Below are 18,259 nucleotides of genomic sequence, written 5' to 3'. Positions count from 1 at the left end.
ATGGTACACATGTGCTAACTAATGCGATGACTCCTGTAATTTCTTTGATATGCCAAATTATTTTACTGTAGCAGAATGTAAAAGCATGAAAATCTGATATGTTTGCTTTTAGCTCTACAAACTGAATATCCACAATGTTGTTGCTGAATTTGTGCCCTTGATCATGAACACCATTGCAATTCAGGTATCCGCGCAAGCCAGGTGAGAGTTCTCTGGACGGCAATGTAGCTGATTGTCACAGTGCTTTAATTCTAAGTGAAAACGCTATTGTCACTTGTAAGACCTGAAAATTTTAAGTAATAAAATTTTGGTAAAATTACATTTAAAAAAATTATTTCAACTTGTATTTCAATGATGATTGTAATAGTTATTCTAGTTCCATATTTTGAAAAGATGAGCTAACACCTTGATTTTTGATGTCTTCTAAATGTAGAACTGTTACTAGGCATTGCTGTACTCGTAGCTATGGGATCGCCAAGCCTTTCTCATTTTCAGGCCTTTGTTCTTGCTCTTCCTTTCAGCATGAGTGCTAGAATATTCTTTACTTTATTCCTCCTCACCTTTCACCCTTGATCACTGACTAGGGGAACTGTAGTCATCCTTTGAACTTTTTCAGTGAAGCTTTTTTTTTTTTTCAAACTTTATAGCATCCTTCTTAAGACCTTTCTTTATTACTTACTTTCTTGACTTGTAGCCTATCTGGCTAAGTCATTTTAGGGCAGTATCTGAGGGGTAAATCAGCTCCAACAACCCTGTGTCCATAGCATGGGGTCTTTCACTGAGCAGTAGGTCCCCTTAAGCTGTTGGCTGGATGAGAGGCTTGTGGGATGCACATTGTAATTGCTGTGGAATGGCTCGGAGACCTGCTTGCTTTATGCCTCTAACCCTTTATGTCGTTTGGAACTGCATTAAAGTGTAGAGTATTTTTTCTTGTCGCTATGTTGTTCTAGTCTGTGTAGAAGTCAAACTTTGGGGCTCAGTAATTATTATAGGCTTTTAATTAATATTAATTTTATCTAAAGAGTTTAGAGCTAATATTGTAAATTTTATTCGCTTCTCATTTAGGCAGCACAAGCTTTACAACAAGGAGTTGTATGCTGATTTTATCGCTGCTCAGATTAAAACATTGTCATTTTTAGCTTATATCATCAGAATTTACCAGGTAAGTTCATTGACTTTTGTTTTAAGTCAGGTTTACTGACATGTAATTTATATGCAATTAAGTTAATCTTTTGTAGCTAAACAGGTCTATGAATTGATAAATTATATAGTTGGTAACCACCAACATATCAAAGTATAGAATGTTTTCATCACCTTCCTGCCAATTCCCTTTTATACATTTATAGTTGACTTCCTCTTCCCACCGTCAGACCCTAGCAAACACTGAAAATGGAACATTTGATTTAAAAAATCTGAATTAGGTACCCCTTAAAATTTTAGTCACCTTAAGTTTTGATGGTGAATTGCCTTCCTAAACACCTCACAAGGAGATTGTGATTATAGCTCTTTCTGAGTCGATTATAGGTGCCTCTGGTATCATTCAGAAATTGCATTAATGGGATGACTAAGTAAAGAATATTTCAAAAATTTCAATATTTACTTCTTCCTTTTCCCTAATAAAGGAGTAGTATATATTCACTATTAAAAGTTGGGAAGATTTAGAAAAATACAAAGAAGACACCCATAATCCAATTAGGTAAAAGAAATTACGATTTATGCTGCCACCCATCCTTCCAGTGTGCAATATGTGCACACACAAAAGCTTAAAACTTTTTGTATAACACTTGTTTGTTAGGCCTATTTTCTGAGTGTCCTTTGAGTCAAGCTTAATCTTACTGAATTTTTAAAAATGTTTATTAAATTGAGGTTTTTCTTAACACCTACCAGTCAGTCTAGCTGTGTTTTCCTCTTATTTTTCAGGAGTTGGTGACTAAGTACTCTCAGCAGATGGTAAAAGGAATGTTGCAATTACTTTCAAATTGCCCAGCGGAGACTGCACACCTCAGAAAGGAGCTTCTGATTGCTGCGAAGCACATCCTCACGACAGAGCTAAGGAACCGTATGTCCGTCTTGTCTGTCATGAGTCCCATCCACGTCTTCGGGGGTGGGACTATGCTGACATCTCATTTATTCGTTGTGGTACATTAAGAGTTTATTAAGGGAACCCACCTGTGAAGCATGTCTGTTGTCCTGGGTAGCGACAAGATGACGTAGATGTCCTCCGCCTGACATGCCATTGTCGTGTGAAGTCTTTTGCTCGCCCCAGTGCTCAAGTATTTTAGGCTTAACTTGTCCTTTATTGCTGTCTTGGATTTATTTCCCCATCTTTCTCTGCCTCTCGACCTTCCCCTGTCCCTGCCTCCCACCAGCGTTCTCCCTTTCTCTTCTCAACAATCTCATAATTTGATAATTTCCTTAGCATAGCTTATGTTTTACATCCCTTGGTACTTTTCTGCCTTTTGACTATATATCTTTTTAAATTGCAGATAACCATTTGCTTTCTGATTTATAATTTTAATACTTAAAAAAAATTTATCTTTTTTTATTATGGTGACATTGGTTAACAAAATCCAGTAAGTTTCAGGTGTACAATTCAACAGTAAGGCATATATAAATATTGCATTGTGTGTTCGCCGCCTATAATTAGATTTCTTTCTGTCACCACATATTTGACCCCTTATACCTTACCTACTTTCCCCCTCCTCTCTCTAATTTTAATACTTTTTATATTAGGTGTGTCCAAACTGTTAGGTTGAAGATACATCCTGATTGTTTTGAGATAATAATCATTTCCCTCACTAATTTTTCAATATTGAATGTTTGTAAATCAGAGCTTATGTAAACCTGATTTTGGGCTTCGTTATATAGTTTTTAAGTATGAAAAGAAGAGTATAGTTTGAGTGCTTACACTTGAATTAAGTAGAGCTCACATACTTTTGTACTTTTTAAATATAAATTGTAGCGTTTCTTGTATGCGGATATAGCTAAAATGAAGTTATACTTAAAACTTTTTTTTGAAATGTAACACATATAGCAAAGTGCACAAAAGAAATGTATAATTTCACCAAAAATTATAGAGCAAACACGAGTGTGAGCATCACCCAGGTGGAGAACTTGAGCACTCCTGGTGCTCACAGCCCCACTTGCCTCCAGTGCTGACGGCCATTGCACTTGTCCGGTGACAGCCACCTTTGCTGTTTATGGCTTTTCCTGTGTGTTCATCTCCGAACAATGTCAAAATAGAAGAGTTTTATATGGAACATTTTAAATTCACTGAGGTGGCTGGGTTGTGCCTTGAGTACCATCCTCAGATTAACTTTCCACCTTCCTGCCATTCGAGTAAGAAGGACTTTGGAGAGGGGCGTCTGGGGAGCTGTGTAGCAGGAGCTTCCTTGTTGAAGTGCTGACAGATTAAAAACCATTCTCATGCTTTTCATCCCACATGACTAGGCCCTTTTTTGAGGCCATAAGGCTTATTTTCCTGTCTTGTTCAAACCCGCTCCACAGGGGTCAGCTGGAGCTCTCCAGGGGAGCTCTCGGGGGTTGGTCATGTTAGACTTGTTAAATTCAGCTTTTAGGTTACTTTGTTTTGAAGGCTGTAGTGGTTTCTGGACTTAAGTAGATCACAGCATCACATCTCAAAAACGTTTATGTTGAAAGAAACATTTAAAGAATCATGTTAAATGTTAACCACATTATTATAAAATATAAAAATGTATGCATGTAGTTAAAACTTTTATATCCACAAGCATTTCACATAGCCTTACTTTTTCGGCATCTCAGATAATAGCAAATGGTAACTCGTTTTGCCTTAATTCTGAAGAGCAGTCATTTGAGAAAACTTGATGGTTTAACAGAGTTGCCATTGTTGTAAAGATTCTGATTCTGTCTTGTGGAGGACATGACAGTGCTGTACAACTTCATTTCTTATCCCTTCTCTTTGAGTATTTACTCATCCCCTAGCTAGCCCTCTAGCATTTGGTGTCTGAGCCCTTTGCATCTTTCCTTCTGTGTGTCCTTCCTCTTGGCCATCTCACTGAGGATAGCCCAGGCATGTTCCTTCCTCTGAGCTCCAAGGGACCGCCTGTTGCTTCTCTCATTTGGCACTTCTCTTTTGGCTGCCCTGCTTTGGGAGTTAACCAGAGATGTGCCTTGTGTCTTTCCAGTGTATGCATTTCTTTGCTATCTTTGACCCTCAGTAGTTGTTTGCTGGTGAAGAGTGTACTTTATTTGACTTACAGAAGCTGCCATAATGTCAGGCTTGTTTCAGAATCTAAACATCCTTTGGATGTTTGTGGCCAGAGTTTCCCGAGGGGTGTATAGAATAGAGGCCTAGAAAATGCGGATTGCCACCCTGTCTGTACATCCTCAGAAATGAGAATTGTCTCTGAGGGGAGATCAGGTTTTTCTACTCCTGTTAGGTCTTCAGGCCTACAGGGGAGAGAGAGGAGGTTTGGTGATAGTTCCATCTGCAGGACTAGAGGGACAGACGAGGCTCTGTGAGTTTCTAGGCAGTTTCATCTGGGGGCTTGGGACCCCTAACCTGGGACCTGTGCCAATGAGAACACTAAAATTCCCTAGACATTTATAATTTATATGGAGAAGTATCCTAATTTCTCTTTAATGACTATAAAATATTTAAGAGTGACTTCAGGGCAGTGGATAAAGGGGCATTTAGGAGATACTGACCCTTCTACAGATGGGTTTTAGGTGGACGGCGGCAGCTTTTAAGGATGCTGGACCGTGACTCCAGTGAAATATTGGGGGGCAGGTTTCCTGTGAGGGAACATGAAGCTTACTTTTCTTTTTCTTAGTTTATTCTGATGTTGAATGTGATCCAACTGCATTTTTGTCAGCAGATGGCTTATCAAAGCCAGTGAGTGTCTTTGACTAAAACATGGTATAAGTTGCTTTTCTCCTTTTCAGATCCGGAGTGCTAATTGACTACAGATTGGCTACTGTGAAAGTACTGTTAAATAATTTAATATCTAATTGGTTTAGTTGGTGATACGTGTAATGGATGTTTGTGTTCTAGAGTTCATTCCTTGCATGGACAAGCTGTTTGATGAATCCATACTCATTGGTTCAGGATATACTGCTCGTGAGACTCTCAGGTATGAGATTAAATTGATGATATCTGATTGATTAAAATGCAAGGGGCAGTGATTCCTGGCACTTTATCTTATGAGCTATATTATGAGTATTTCAGCAAACATTGGCTGTTGGGCCCTCACTACCATTGGATTTAGAATTGCAGAAATTTTTGGAAATGCCATAGATTACTTTTTGTGCCTTAGCGTAGAGGGGAAAATCAGTAATTTTGATTTCAGCTGTAGGTAAAACTATCTGACTAGAATTAGCATTTTTTTCTTTCTATGTAAGTGAATCTTTTTATTATAAAATAATATTTTGATAACCTTCCGAGAAGAAAGAAGGAAAGAAAACCTTTTGGTTTTGCACAAGGAGCTCTAGTAACATGGATGCTATTTTGGTATATTTCCTTCTAGCTTTTATTTCTTCTTATGCATTTTACAGTGCGTAAGGTAAATGTAGTTGTGATCATGCATATTATTTCTCAAGGAGAAAACTAAATCATCTTTTACAATGAATCAACGTTAGGTAATGAATGTTTTTAAAAATATGCAGAATACTTTAAATATGATGTAGACTGTTTACTGTGTTTGCTATATAAAACAATTATAAAATCGTAAGACATTCTTTATAACTTGGAGTTGAGCTCCCCTGAAGTTGGACCTTAGATCATGTCACTCCTTCTTGAAACCCTCCAATGGCTTTCCTTAAGGAAAAACCCAGACTCTTGACTGGGCAGCCACACAAGCTTCCTAGCTCCTTGGCTACTTTAGGCAGTTCCCACTTGGGGCTCTTATTGTTCCTATTTCCTTCATCTGGAAATTTCTCTGGCTTTTGCTCTATAGCCCCTATTTGTTCTTATAGCCTCAGAAGCAGTGCCACCTGAGAGGGGCATTGCTAGGCATCCCATCCCCCACTGGTCTCTCTCATAGTGCTGTTTTCCCATCTCCCATAGCACTAATCCCATTATTAGTTCACGTTAAGAAGTAATCAGGTTATTTCTTAACGCGTGCATGTCCCCTCTTATAAATAAGCTTCCTGAGGGCAGGAGCTCTGCTACTTTGGTCACTGTGGTATCCTGCTGCCTTGCCCAGTGTCTTGCACGTGGCAGGTGTTCAAACATTTAGTGAAAATTACTTGATGGCCCAGGCATTTTTTTTTGTATCTCTGTAAAATCGTTCTAGTATATCAGTTATTGACACGTACTGTTTATCTCTGAGCAACAAAACCCAGTCAGTGCATGATTGAGCTGGTAATTATTTCTGTTCATGTTAACTCCATGTGCCAGTGTTACTGTGACATGCATGACCTTGGAAAGTAAAGATTTAAGCACTGAGACTAGACTTTTAATCGCGTCACTGGGGAAACTGGAACCATATAAAGCGTGCCTCTGACATGCCATCCCACAACACCAGTCGTGGTGTTCCTGGTCAGGGAGTGGTCGAAACAGTGGCCTGCAGATGTGGCCCTGTGGGGATGTTGAGACACACACTAGGAGAGCTCTCTGCCCGCAGGCCCCTCGCCTACAGCACGCTGGCCGACCTGGTGCATCACGTCCGTCAGCACCTGCCCCTCAGCGACCTCTCCCTCGCTGTCCAGCTCTTCGCCAAGAACATTGATGACGAGTCCCTGCCCAGCAGCATCCAGACCATGTCCTGCAAGCTCCTGCTGAACCTGGTGGACTGCATCCGCTCCAAGAGTGAGCAGGAGAGCGGCAACGGGAGGGATGTCCTGATGCGGATGCTAGAGGTACTGGCTGTCCTGAGAGGCCCTGCATGCTGCTAAACTTGTACCTGTGCTGTACTGGCAAGTTTGTGGGGCTGCTGTGTTGCCAAGTGAACCCACGCCTTAGACCACCTGGGTTCAAACCCCTGCTCCCCCATTAATTAGCCAAGTGTCCTTGGTGGGGTGCTTAACTTCTCTGTGCTGGGTTCCTCATCTTCTAACTAGGGATAATCACAGTGTCTGCTTCAGAGGGTTCTTGTGGAGACAAGTAAAACCATGCATGAGACCTCTTAGTACAGTTCCCAGCAAGCCCCTGGGGCACTGTATAGCAAAGTGCCCAGTTAGCTGTGACCATCTCTGCACAGGTTCCCAGTTGGTTTGTGGGTAAGGGGTAGAGTGTGATCCTGCAACCAGCGGGCTGTAGTATGGACTGTAGAGCAGTCCTGAGTTGGATTCCGGCCTTGCCTTTCATGCCAGTCACCCAGCTATCCTGAGCGGATTCTTCCCAGGGGTGGTAGAGATAGTCATACATCCGTAGTTACTAGAGGGGAAAAAACAGTGCATTCTTATTTATATGAAGCAGAATTATTTCAGCACGTGGTTTCAGGGAGATTTTCTCGTCCTCTCTGCAAAGGTTTTTGGCCTGTGGAAGAGCAATGATTTTTGTCTTCCCCTTCCCTTTTCTCTTCTTATTAGGTTTTTGTTCTCAAATTCCACACCATTGCTCGGTACCAGCTCTCTGCCATTTTTAAGAAGTGCAAGCCTCAGTCAGAACTTGGAGCCGTGGAAGCAGCCCTGCCTGGGGTGCCCGCTGCCCATGCAGCTCCAGGCCCTGCCCCCTCCCCAGCCCCTGTTCCCACCCCAGCCCCGCCTCCACCCCCTCCCCCCACCCCCGCCACCCCTGTGACCCCAGCCCCTGTACCTCCCTTTGAGAAGCAAGGAGAAAAGGACAAGGAGGACAAGCAAACATTCCAAGTCACAGATTGCCGAAGTTTGGTAAAAACCTTGGTCTGTGGTGTCAAGACAATCACGTGGGGTATAACGTCATGCAAAGCACCCGGTGGTAATTCTGCTCTTGAATTTTTTTCAGTAAAAGTTGTTTTTCACAGTGGGTTTTACTCGTATAAACTTACTATACTGTCTCTTTTCCAGAAGCTCAGTTCATTCCCAACAAGCAGTTACAGCCCAAAGAAACTCAGATTTACATAAAACTTGTGAAGTATGCAATGCAGGCTTTGGATATTTATCAGGTAAGGAAGTGCCCGCAAATCAATCTGAGTATAGAAATCACCTCTTAGAGTCAGAGATGCTAGTGATGGAACGGATCTTGAGAGACATCTCTCATTTTGGATAGTATACAGTATTCGTATAGTCCCCAAGTTTGCTGTTGTTCGGTAGCACAGCACATTGCATTTACGGTGAGAATTCTTGTCACTGCGTATTTTGTGGGGGAGATGGTATAAAATGGAGTGCAATAGAAACAAGATTTAAGTTTACTAAATTGGTTCCTTTTTGGAAGAGCTAGCAGTTGCTAAAAAAAATTATTTTCCAAAATTAAGCTAAGAATATAGAATTTAAAAGATTTTAGCGGGGCATTATCTAATTCAAGTGCTCTGTTTTAAGTAAACTGATCTGCTTAGGTAATGGAATATATTCAGAGATGTTCTCTTTTAATGCCCACTTTTTTTTTTTTTTTCTGTGCTAGGTCCAGATAGCAGGAAATGGGCAAACATACATTCGAGTAGCAAACTGCCAGACAGTAAGAATGAAGGAAGAGAAGGAGGTATTGGAACACTTCGCTGGCGTATTCACAATGATGAATCCCTTAACATTTAAAGAAATTTTTCAAACTACAGTCCCTTACATGGTGGAAAGAATCTCAAAGAATTATGCTCTTCAGGTATAAAACTCCTTTCTTAAATGCTTTCAACATTAACTATAAAATTCTTTGTTCATGTGTTGAATTCTTGGTATTCGATTTATTTTGGGGATTTTCGAAATAATATGTATAAGTATGTACTTGAGCAAAATGTAGAGAAATATTAGGCCAAGACATGAAATTTTTTTTTCAGAAAGTCAAAATCCTTTTGGACCAGTTTCTTTCATTAGTAGAAATTAAATATGCGTTAGTGTAGGCACTTGGTATTTCATGGTAAGGATAAAATACCAGATTAAGTACATGAATCGGGTTGTTCCACTCAAGGCTCAGTGAATCTATTTCATTTTTTTCCTTTGGTGGATAATTTTTTAGAGTCTAATACAGGTTTGATTTTGTATTTTTGGAAAGTTCATTACTTTCTTTTAAAGCTGCTTTGAGGAAGGGATGATTTTTGTCATTCTTTTCTTGTGTTGACAGATTGTTGCCAATTCCTTCTTGGCGAATCCTACTACCTCTGCTCTGTTTGCTACAATCCTGGTGGAGTATCTCCTTGACCGCCTGCCAGAAATGGGTTCCAATGTGGAGCTCTCCAACCTATACCTCAAGCTGTTTAAGCTGGTCTTTGGGTCAGTCTCCCTTTTTGCAGCTGAAAATGAACAAATGCTGAAGGTAAAGCTCTTTCAGATCCAAGTAGTGTTTTGTTTCAGGGCTTGTTGTTGAATTCCTGTTTTCACATTTTTTCTTTTCTTTTCTCTTTTCTTTCTTTTTTTTTGCCAACACAATTTTTTTAATTTATTTTTTATTGAAGAGATGATTTATTTTTATTTCCCCTTGTCTACCTCCCCCCTTCCCCCTCCCTCTGGTAACTACTAGTCCATTGTCCATGTCCATGTCCATGAGTCTCTGTTTGTTCTGTTCATTTGTTGCTTTTAAGTTTATAGCCCACATATAAGTAATGTCATGTGACTTTCAACTTTTTCTGTCTGGCTTATTTTCGCTTAGTAGGATTATTCAAGGTCCATCCATGTTGTTGCAAATAGCAGTATTTCATCTCTTCTTATGGCTAAGTAATATTCCATTGTATATATGTACCACAGCTTCTTTATCCAATTATCTATCGTAGGACACTTCGGTTGCTTCCATGTCCTGGCCACTGTGAATAATGCTGCTATGAACATTGGTTTGCAAATATCTTTTCTGATAATGAGTTTTCAAGTCTTTGGGGTAAATACCCAGTAGAGGGATTGCTGGTTCATATGGTATATCAATTCTTAGTTTTTTGAGGAACCTCCATACTGTTTTCCATAGTGGCCATACCAGTTTGCAGTCCTACCAGCAGTGTATGAGGGTTCTTATTTCTCCACATCCTCTCCAATATTTGTTATTACTTGTGTTGTTGATTATAGCTATTGTAACAGGTGTGAGATGGTATCTCATTGTGGTTTTGATTTGCATTTCTCTAATAGCTGGCAGTGTTGAGCATCTTTTCATATATTTGTTGGCCATTTGCATGTCCTCTAGGGAGAAGTGTCTGTTCAGGTCCTCTGCCCATTTTTTGATTGGATGCTTTGTTGTTACTGAGTTCTTCATCTATTTTGGATATTAGGCCTTTATTGGAGGTGTTGCTTGCAAATATATTTTCCCATTCAGATGGTTGTCTCTTTACCTTGTTGACAGTTTCTTTTGCTGAGCAGAAGCCTTTTAGCTTGATGTAGTCCCATTCATTTATTTTTTGCTTTTACTTCCCTTGCCTTTGAGGCTAAATTCATAAAATCCTCTCTAAGTCCAAGGTCCTTGAGTTTAGTTTCTATGTTTTCTTCTATGCGATTTATTGTTTCAGGTCTTATATTCAGGTCCTTAATCCATTTTGAGTTAATTTTGGTGTGTGGTGGTAGACAACAGTCTAGTTTCATTCTTTTGCAAGTGGCTTTTCAGTTTTCCCAGCACCATTTATGAAGAGGTTTTCCTATCTCCACTGTGTGTTTTTGGCTTTTCTGTCAAAAATTATTTGCCCATATAACTATAGGTTTATTTCTGGACTCTCGATTCTGTTCCACTGGTCCATGTGTTTGTTTTTCTGTCAATACCATGCCGTTTTGATTACTGTCACTTTGTAATATAATTTGAAGTCAGGTAGAATGAAGTCTCCAGACTCATTCTTTTTTCTCAAGATGGCTTTGGCAATTCGGGGTCTTTTGTGCTTCCATACAAATCTGATGATTTTTTGTTCCATTGCTTTGAAAAGTACTGATTGGATTTTGATGAGGATTGCATTAAATCTGTATAATGCTTTTGGTAATATGGTTATTATATGGTTATTATAACTATGTTGATTCTTCCAATCCAAGAACGTGGACTATCTTTCCATTTCTTTGTATATCCTTCGATTTCTTTTAAGAGTGTCTTACAGTTTTCATTATACAGGTCCTTCACATGTTTGGTTAGATTTATTCCTAGGTATTCTTTCTGTTGCAATTGCAGAAGGAATTATTTTTTCCACTTCTTTTTCTGACACTTCATTATTAGAGTATAGGAACACTATGGATTTTTGAACGTTGATTTTGTATCCAGAAACTTTACTGTATTTACTTATCGTTTCTAGTAGTGTTCTTGTGGAGTCTTTAGGGTTTTCTATATAGAGAATTCTGTCATCCACAAATAGTGACAGTTTGACTTTTTCATTTCCTATTTGGATGCCTTTTATATCTTTCTCTTGTCCGATTGCACTTGCTAGGACCTCTAATGTTATATTGAGTAACAATGGTGATAGTGGACAGCCCCGCCTTGTTCCTGATCTTAGAGGGAAGGTTTTTAGTTTTTCACCATTAAGTATAATGTTGGCTGAGGGTTTGTCATATATGGCCTTTATTATATTTAGGTATTTTCTTCTATACCAATTTTGTTAAGTGTTTTGATCATAAATGGGTGCTATATCTTGTCAGAGGCTTTTTCTATATCTATTGATATGATCATATGATTTTTATTTTTAAATTTGTTTATGCGGTATATCGCATTAATTGATTTGCCTATGTTGAACCATCTCTGTGCCCCCAGGATGAAGCCCACTTGATCGTGATGTATAATCTTTTTAATATGTTGTTGTATTTGGTTTGCTAGTATCTTTTTTAGGATTTTTGCATCTGTGTTCATGAGAAAGATCGGTGTATAGTTTTCTTTTTTTTGTGTTATCTTTACCAGGCTTTGGTATCAGGGTAATACTGGTCTCATAAAATAAGTTGGGAAGTATTGCCTCCTCTTTGATATTTTGGAAGAGTTTGAGGAGAATAGGTATTAAATCTTCTTTGAATGTTTGGTAGAATTCACTGGTGAAGCCATCTGGTCTTGGACTTTTACTTTTTGGTAGGTTTTTGATGATTGTTTCAATTTCCATATTGCTATCAGTCTACTTCGATTTTCTAGTTCTTGATTCAGTCTAGGAAGGTTGTATTTTTCTAAGTACTGGTCCATTTCTTCTAGGTTATTAAATTTGGTGTTATATACTTTTTCACAGTATTCTTGTATGACCCTTTGTATTTCTGCAGTGCCTGTCGTAATTTCCCTTCTTTCATGTCTGATTTTGTTTGTTTGTGTTCTTTCTGTTTATCCTTTAGTCTAGCCAGAGGTTTGTCTATTTTATTAACCTTCTCAAAGAACCAGCTCTTTGTTACATTTATTTTTTTCTATTGTTTTTTGGTTTTCTACTTCATTTATTTCTGCTCTAGTTTTGATTATTTTCTTCCATTCTGCTGTCTTTAGGCTTCACTTGTTCTTTTTCTAGTTTTTTAAAGATGAAGCATTAGGTTGTTTATTTGGGTTCATTCTTGTTTTTGGAGGTAGGCCTGTAATGAAATGAATTTTCCTCTTATGACCGCTTTTGGCATTTCCCAAAAGTTTCAATATGTTGTACTGTCATTATCATTCGTTTCTAGGTATCTCTTGATCTCTCTTTTAATTTCTTCTCTGACCCAGTTATTCTTCAGTAGCATATTTTTTAACCTCCATGTATTTGTGGTTCTTCCTGATTTCTTTTTGCAGTTGACCTCTAGTTTCAAAGCATTATGATCAGAGAATATGGTTGGTGTGATTTCAACCTTCTTTTATTTGTTGAGGCTATCTCTGTGTCCCAGTATGTGGTCGATTCTTGAGACCGTTCCATGTGCACTAGAGGAGACTGCATAAGCATCTGTTTTGAGATGGAAGGTTCTGTAAATGTCAATTATGTCCAGTTGGTCTAACGTGTCATTTAAGGATGTTATTTCCTTATTGATTTTCTGTTCGGATGATCTGTCCATATCCAATAGTAGGGTATTTAGGTCCCCCACTATAATAGTGTTTTGGTCTGTTTCTTCCTTTAGTTCTGTTAATATTTGCTTTACATATTTTGGGGCTCCCTGATTGGGAGCATAGATACTAATAAGTATTATGTCTTCTTGGTGCATAATTCCCTTTATCATTATCGAGTGTCCCTCAGTATCTTTCTTTACCGTTTTTGTTTTGAAGTCTATTTCGTCTGATATTAGTACCGCTACTCTTGCGTTTCTCTGAATGCCATTTGCTTGAAATATCATTTTCCACCCTTTCACTTTGAGTCTGTATTTGTCTTTGGAACTGAGATGTGTCTCCTAGAGGCAGCATGTGGTTGGATTTTGTTTTTTTATCCAATCTGCAACTCTGTGCCTTTTTATTGGTGAGTTCGGTCCATTTACATTTAGGGTGATTATTGAAATATAAGGTCGTCTTATAGCTATTTTATCTTTTGCTTTCTGGTAGTTTGGTGTTTCCATTGCTTCCTTGTCCTTGTGTTTGTATTCTTTATTTTGTTTGGGTTTTGTGGGTTTTCCCTCTGGTCCTTCTTGTTTTATGTTACATACTTCGATTCTGAATCCTTGGCGTGTGGTTACCATATTTTTTACAAATATGTGAAAGATAGTTATATATATAGTCGTCCTTTTTCTTTTGAGAGTGCTTTATTTCTGTTCCCCTTTGTGAATTTGGATCTTTGAATTTTCCCCTTTTTAGTCATTGTTGTCTCAGTTTGTCCCTATGTATGCATTCAATACCATTTTGCTATAGCAAATCTCGTTATTTTTAAGCTTATCATGCCCTGTTCTTAGTAAGGGTTGCACTTTTCTGCTTCTATCAGCCTGCTAGTCATCTTACTCCCAATTATGTACTTTTTGTCATTTTGTTTTAGGTGAGCCTGACCCCTTTCAGTATTTCCTGTAGTGCAGGCCTTGTAATGGAGAATTCCCTCAATTTTTATATGTGTGGAAAGGTCTTTATTTCTCCTTTATAACCAAAGGAGAGCTTAGCTGGTTACATTATTCTAGGCTGGTAGTTGCTTTCACTTAATAGTTTGAATATTGGATTTCACTCCTTTCTGGCTTATAAGGTTTGTGCTGAGAAATCCGATGATAATCTAATGGGTTTTCCTTTATAAGTTACCATTTTCTTCTCCTTGGCTGCCCTAAGAATTCTGTCATTGATTTTTGGTAATTTTAATACAGTGTGTCTTGGTGAAGGCCTTTTTGAGTTGAAATAATGGGTGTTCTATTGACTTCTTGAATTCCAAGCTCCAGCTCATTCCTTAGATTTGGGAAATTCTCATCCACTATTTGTCTGAAAATGCTTTCTAATCTCTGTTCCTTTTTCTCCCCTTCGAGAATTCTCATTCTTATGTTTCTCTCCTGATGATATCAACTATTTCTTGTATTTGTTTCATTATTTTTCATTCTTTGGTTTCTCTCTTCTTCCTTCTGATTTATTTCTAGATCTGTTTTTGATATCACTGATCCTTTCCTCCATTTGGTCGACTCTATTTCCCAAGCTTGTTATTTCATTTTTCAACTCTTGTAGTGTTTTCTTTATCTCTAGAAGGTCTGTTCGGTTCTTCTTGAGGCTTTTAATCTCCTTGCTAAAGAACTCATTCTGCTCATCTAGTTGCTTTTTCTGTTTCTGAAATTGTCGATATGACTCCTTTTGGAACTCATTGAGTTTTTTCAGCAGTACTTCCCTGAATTCTCTGTCATTTAAGTCGCATATTTCTATGTCTGTAAGCTTATTTTCGGGAGATTTTTCTTTCTTTCTGAGATGCCTTGTCACCTTGGTTGTTTATGGTGTTTAAGGGACTATTTCTCCTCCTGGGCATTAATGGAAGTGTATTCTGCTCCCCCCCACCCCCCGCCCCAGAGAGAAGATTTATTATATAAAGGTCTCTTTAGTCTGTTGCAAAGAAGGCATTTTTCTTTTGGTTTCTAGGAGGTGGTGTCTAAGCCTCTTGGATCCCTGCTTTGTATAAAGCCTTAATACTTTTTTTTTCTTATAGATGTTTAATCATGCTCACTACTCGCAATCTCATTACCTGTCAGTATTAGCAACAGTTTCAGTAGCATTTACTCAGATTCCCCTGGGGCTCTGTGTTGTTCAGTCTCAGAGGATGTGTGGGAGGGGCCCCCTGGGTTTGGGGTTGGGAGCTGCGGCTCAGCCTCGGTTTTGTAACTGGGGCTGGTAAAAATCAACTGTTGTTTCTCTGCCATCCCTACTTCTCTGCTTTGTGCCCTGATGACTGGGCCCTGCTGCCAGCCATGGGGAGCTCACTGCTTTCCCAGGCAGGGCTGTTCAGGGAACTCACCACTCCTTCTCCCCTCCCTCTCCTCCTGCAGGGAGCTCTGGCGGCTGCAAGAGGCAGCTTCGTTATTTCTCCCAGTCTACCACCCGACATCTGGGTTTCTGACCTGTGGTATAGCTCTTATGTGCAGATCCCATGCTCAGACGTGCTGGATATTTTTTGTTGGGTTTTATATGTTCAGCTTAATGTTGCTTCAAGGGGAGAGATCTGGGGACGTCTCTCACTCTGCCATGTTTCTGACATCATTCCCTATTTTCATTTTTTAATAAAGTATTTGCAACAAATAAGGGCCATGTGTGAAAAACATTTCATGTATTTCTAAGCAGAGCTCAGTTTATTTGGTAATTTAAAATGGAAACTTCAGAACTTTTACAGTAGGCAGTGGGTTTAGTGTTCCCATCACTAATTTTTTTAAAAATTCAATTTCTTTTTCTGGATTATACAGGTGAAATTAGGAGAACATTGTCCTTATTTTAAAAATTGAGTGGTGCAGAAGGATATAGAAGGAAAAGAATGTCTTTAGTTGCCCCTCAAATCCGATGAGCTATGTCAGCTGTCTTCCACTTTAACTTTGTTTCTTCTGTGTGTCCATAGTCTCTGTGGCAATACATAAACATTCCATTTCAGGACTATTTATTTTTTCTACTTTAAATATTCTAACCATTTTGTGTTTCTTAATTATGATTGTGTTGGAGGACTGTATCTCTTATGTTTTTATAGGTGACTGATCCTGTAAAATTTGATCCATCAATTATTTGATTCTAGAAAATGGCTAAAAACGTACTCTTAGTTATATCACCCATTAAAAGTAGCAGATGAGAGAACAAAAACCTTATAAACATTTATTTCTGCTTATGGTAAAATACTTTAATTCCTATAGAAAACTGAATGTTATCACCAGTTGAGTTTGAAGAGAGATGTTTCACATGGGCGAGATTTTGAAGATGTAAACAAGATCTATTTTTTTTTTTTTTAAATAATAAAAGTACAGAAGGTGATAAAAAGCAACAGAATCTGTGCTTTTATGTGATGGTTCCTCAGCTTTTTTCAGTTATACAGTAATCAGTTACTAATAACTCTAACATTACTTAGTGTTAATATGAAAGGAACATACTTTTTAAAAATAAAGTATTTAAGTGTAATTGATGTCCACATAACTTGGTGTCTGAAATCAGTTTGTGCTAACATTAGATACATCTGTATAGAATAACAAAAATAGTGAAACCTAATGGTCATATATTCAAGAAAAATATTCAGACAACAAATTCAGAGAACTTTTTGTCAAGAGAAAATATATACAGTGATTTATTCTGCAGAATAAATATATCATGCCATATACAATAACAAGTTTGGAACTGTATTAGTGACTATACCAACAGTTCATATACTTTACACCTGCAAAAAAATGACGTCTTAAACTTAAACATGTCACATATCAGAACCAGGATTCGAAATATAAGATAAAAAGCTAGTGTATTTTAAAATGTTGTTATAAGCTAATAAAGTGCTTTTTATTAAAGAAATATCTTTTTTCGACTAAAACTTCCAAAGCCTTATAATCTTAAATGTCTTTTGAGGCATTTGCTTACATCATATTTTATTGATAGTGGAGTTTCGTTTCTTTAGGTTACCTTTTGCATTTTAATTGTTATAGGAAGCAGGCCACGTTCGTCTTGTTTATTTGGTCTTATGAAGGAGTGGCTGAATTTGTAAGAACTGCAGAGCTGGCAGACTTAGTATTTGCTTCCATGTCATCTTTTCAACATCATATAAGCACGTAGTGAGATAGGAACATGTTAAATGTTTCTCTCACAAGCAAACTGGTGGAAATCAACATAGATATTTTAAGAGAAATTAATTTGAGTCAAAGGTTGGAAAGTTCTTGTTTTGTTTTACCTTTTGGAATAAATTTGTCACTTATCTTCCATTTCTGTCTGGTTGCATTGGATGTTTAGCACAGTTCTGGAGGGTGTGGACCCTTCTCACGTAGAGCCTCCTAACCTGCCTTCTCTCCTTCTGCAGCCTCACTTGCACAAGATTGTGAACAGCTCAATGGAACTCGCACAGACTGCCAAAGAGCCCTATAACTACTTCCTGCTGCTTCGGGCGCTGTTCCGCTCCATTGGGGGAGGTAGCCACGATCTCCTGTATCAGGAATTTTTGCCTCTCCTTCCAAACCTCCTGCAAGGTCAGAGCAATGATTTTGGTTGCTTTTTAGTCTTGTTTACGTGCCTCAGTCTGGCTGCCCTTGGTTGCTGGGGTTCATCCTCTGCACCCAGTGAAGGTCATGGTGAGTGGGGATATTCGTGCATGTTCCCCTGAGAGAGAGAGAGAGAGAATGTGTGTGCGCGCCTGTCCCCATGTCCTGCTCTCTTTAGTGGCAGTGGGACTTTGAAGGGAGCCCCCCTGTTCAGGGCTGGGCTACCCCTTCAGAGTTGTGTTGGAGTTGGAAGGTTTTAGTCACTCCAGTTTTTATATCATTTTTGTAGCATTTGGTAAGCAAGTCTAGCAAGAAAGTTGTTTCTAATGGTTTTGTGAGATCAGGAATCCTTTGATTTGAAAGAGAATTAGAAGGGGAAAAAGCAAGTTAGAAACCTAATTTAAAAGTTTGTTTTATTTAGTTGCTAATTTACACAACCAGAATCCTATAATTCCTGTATACTTAGCTATGCTTTCAAGATACAGAGGGAAGGGGAATCTTGAGTCCATTGAATGTTTATGGGTGTGAAGTGATTAGAAATGCTATTGCAGAACTCTTTTCTTCGGCAGGGTGGGGTAGTAAGGGAGAGCTCTTGGCATCTTGGCAAGGAATTTAATTGTATTTTTGCAAATTCTTTAAAGAGAAGCCATTTACAATATAGTACATCCGGAGAAAACTAGGAAATATTTGGATATATCTTAAGCAGGGTGCTTAAGATAGCCCATAATTAGGCTTC

At 38.5% G+C, this 18,259-nt stretch overlaps 1 protein-coding gene across 14 annotated transcripts in view; it reads left to right on the top strand.

Annotated features, from left to right (window-relative positions):
* LOC107517500 (transformation/transcription domain associated protein) overlaps positions 1 to 18,259 on the top strand; it is a 113,323-nt gene that overhangs the window by 12,657 nt on the left and 82,407 nt on the right. For 13 of the 14 annotated variants that reach the window (XM_036224992.1, XM_036224999.1, XM_036225000.1 and 10 more), the window contains exons 10-19: positions 113 to 201; positions 1,066 to 1,162; positions 1,921 to 2,059; positions 5,036 to 5,114; positions 6,606 to 6,840; positions 7,513 to 7,879; positions 7,969 to 8,066; positions 8,522 to 8,716; positions 9,173 to 9,364; positions 17,346 to 17,511. In XM_036224992.1, coding sequence (XP_036080885.1) covers positions 113 to 201; positions 1,066 to 1,162; positions 1,921 to 2,059; positions 5,036 to 5,114; positions 6,606 to 6,840; positions 7,513 to 7,879; positions 7,969 to 8,066; positions 8,522 to 8,716; positions 9,173 to 9,364; positions 17,346 to 17,511 — 1,657 coding nt within the window. The remainder of the gene's footprint in view (positions 1 to 112; positions 202 to 1,065; positions 1,163 to 1,920; positions 2,060 to 5,035; positions 5,115 to 6,605; positions 6,841 to 7,512; positions 7,880 to 7,968; positions 8,067 to 8,521; positions 8,717 to 9,172; positions 9,365 to 17,345; positions 17,512 to 18,259) is intronic. The other variant, XM_036224998.1, reaches the window with a different exon arrangement.

The sequence above is a fragment of the Rousettus aegyptiacus genome, unplaced genomic scaffold (genome assembly GCF_014176215.1).
Source record: "Rousettus aegyptiacus isolate mRouAeg1 unplaced genomic scaffold, mRouAeg1.p scaffold_m13_p_7, whole genome shotgun sequence".
Taxonomy (NCBI): domain Eukaryota; kingdom Metazoa; phylum Chordata; class Mammalia; order Chiroptera; family Pteropodidae; genus Rousettus; species Rousettus aegyptiacus.
This window is presented reverse-complemented; position numbering and strand designations above follow the sequence as displayed.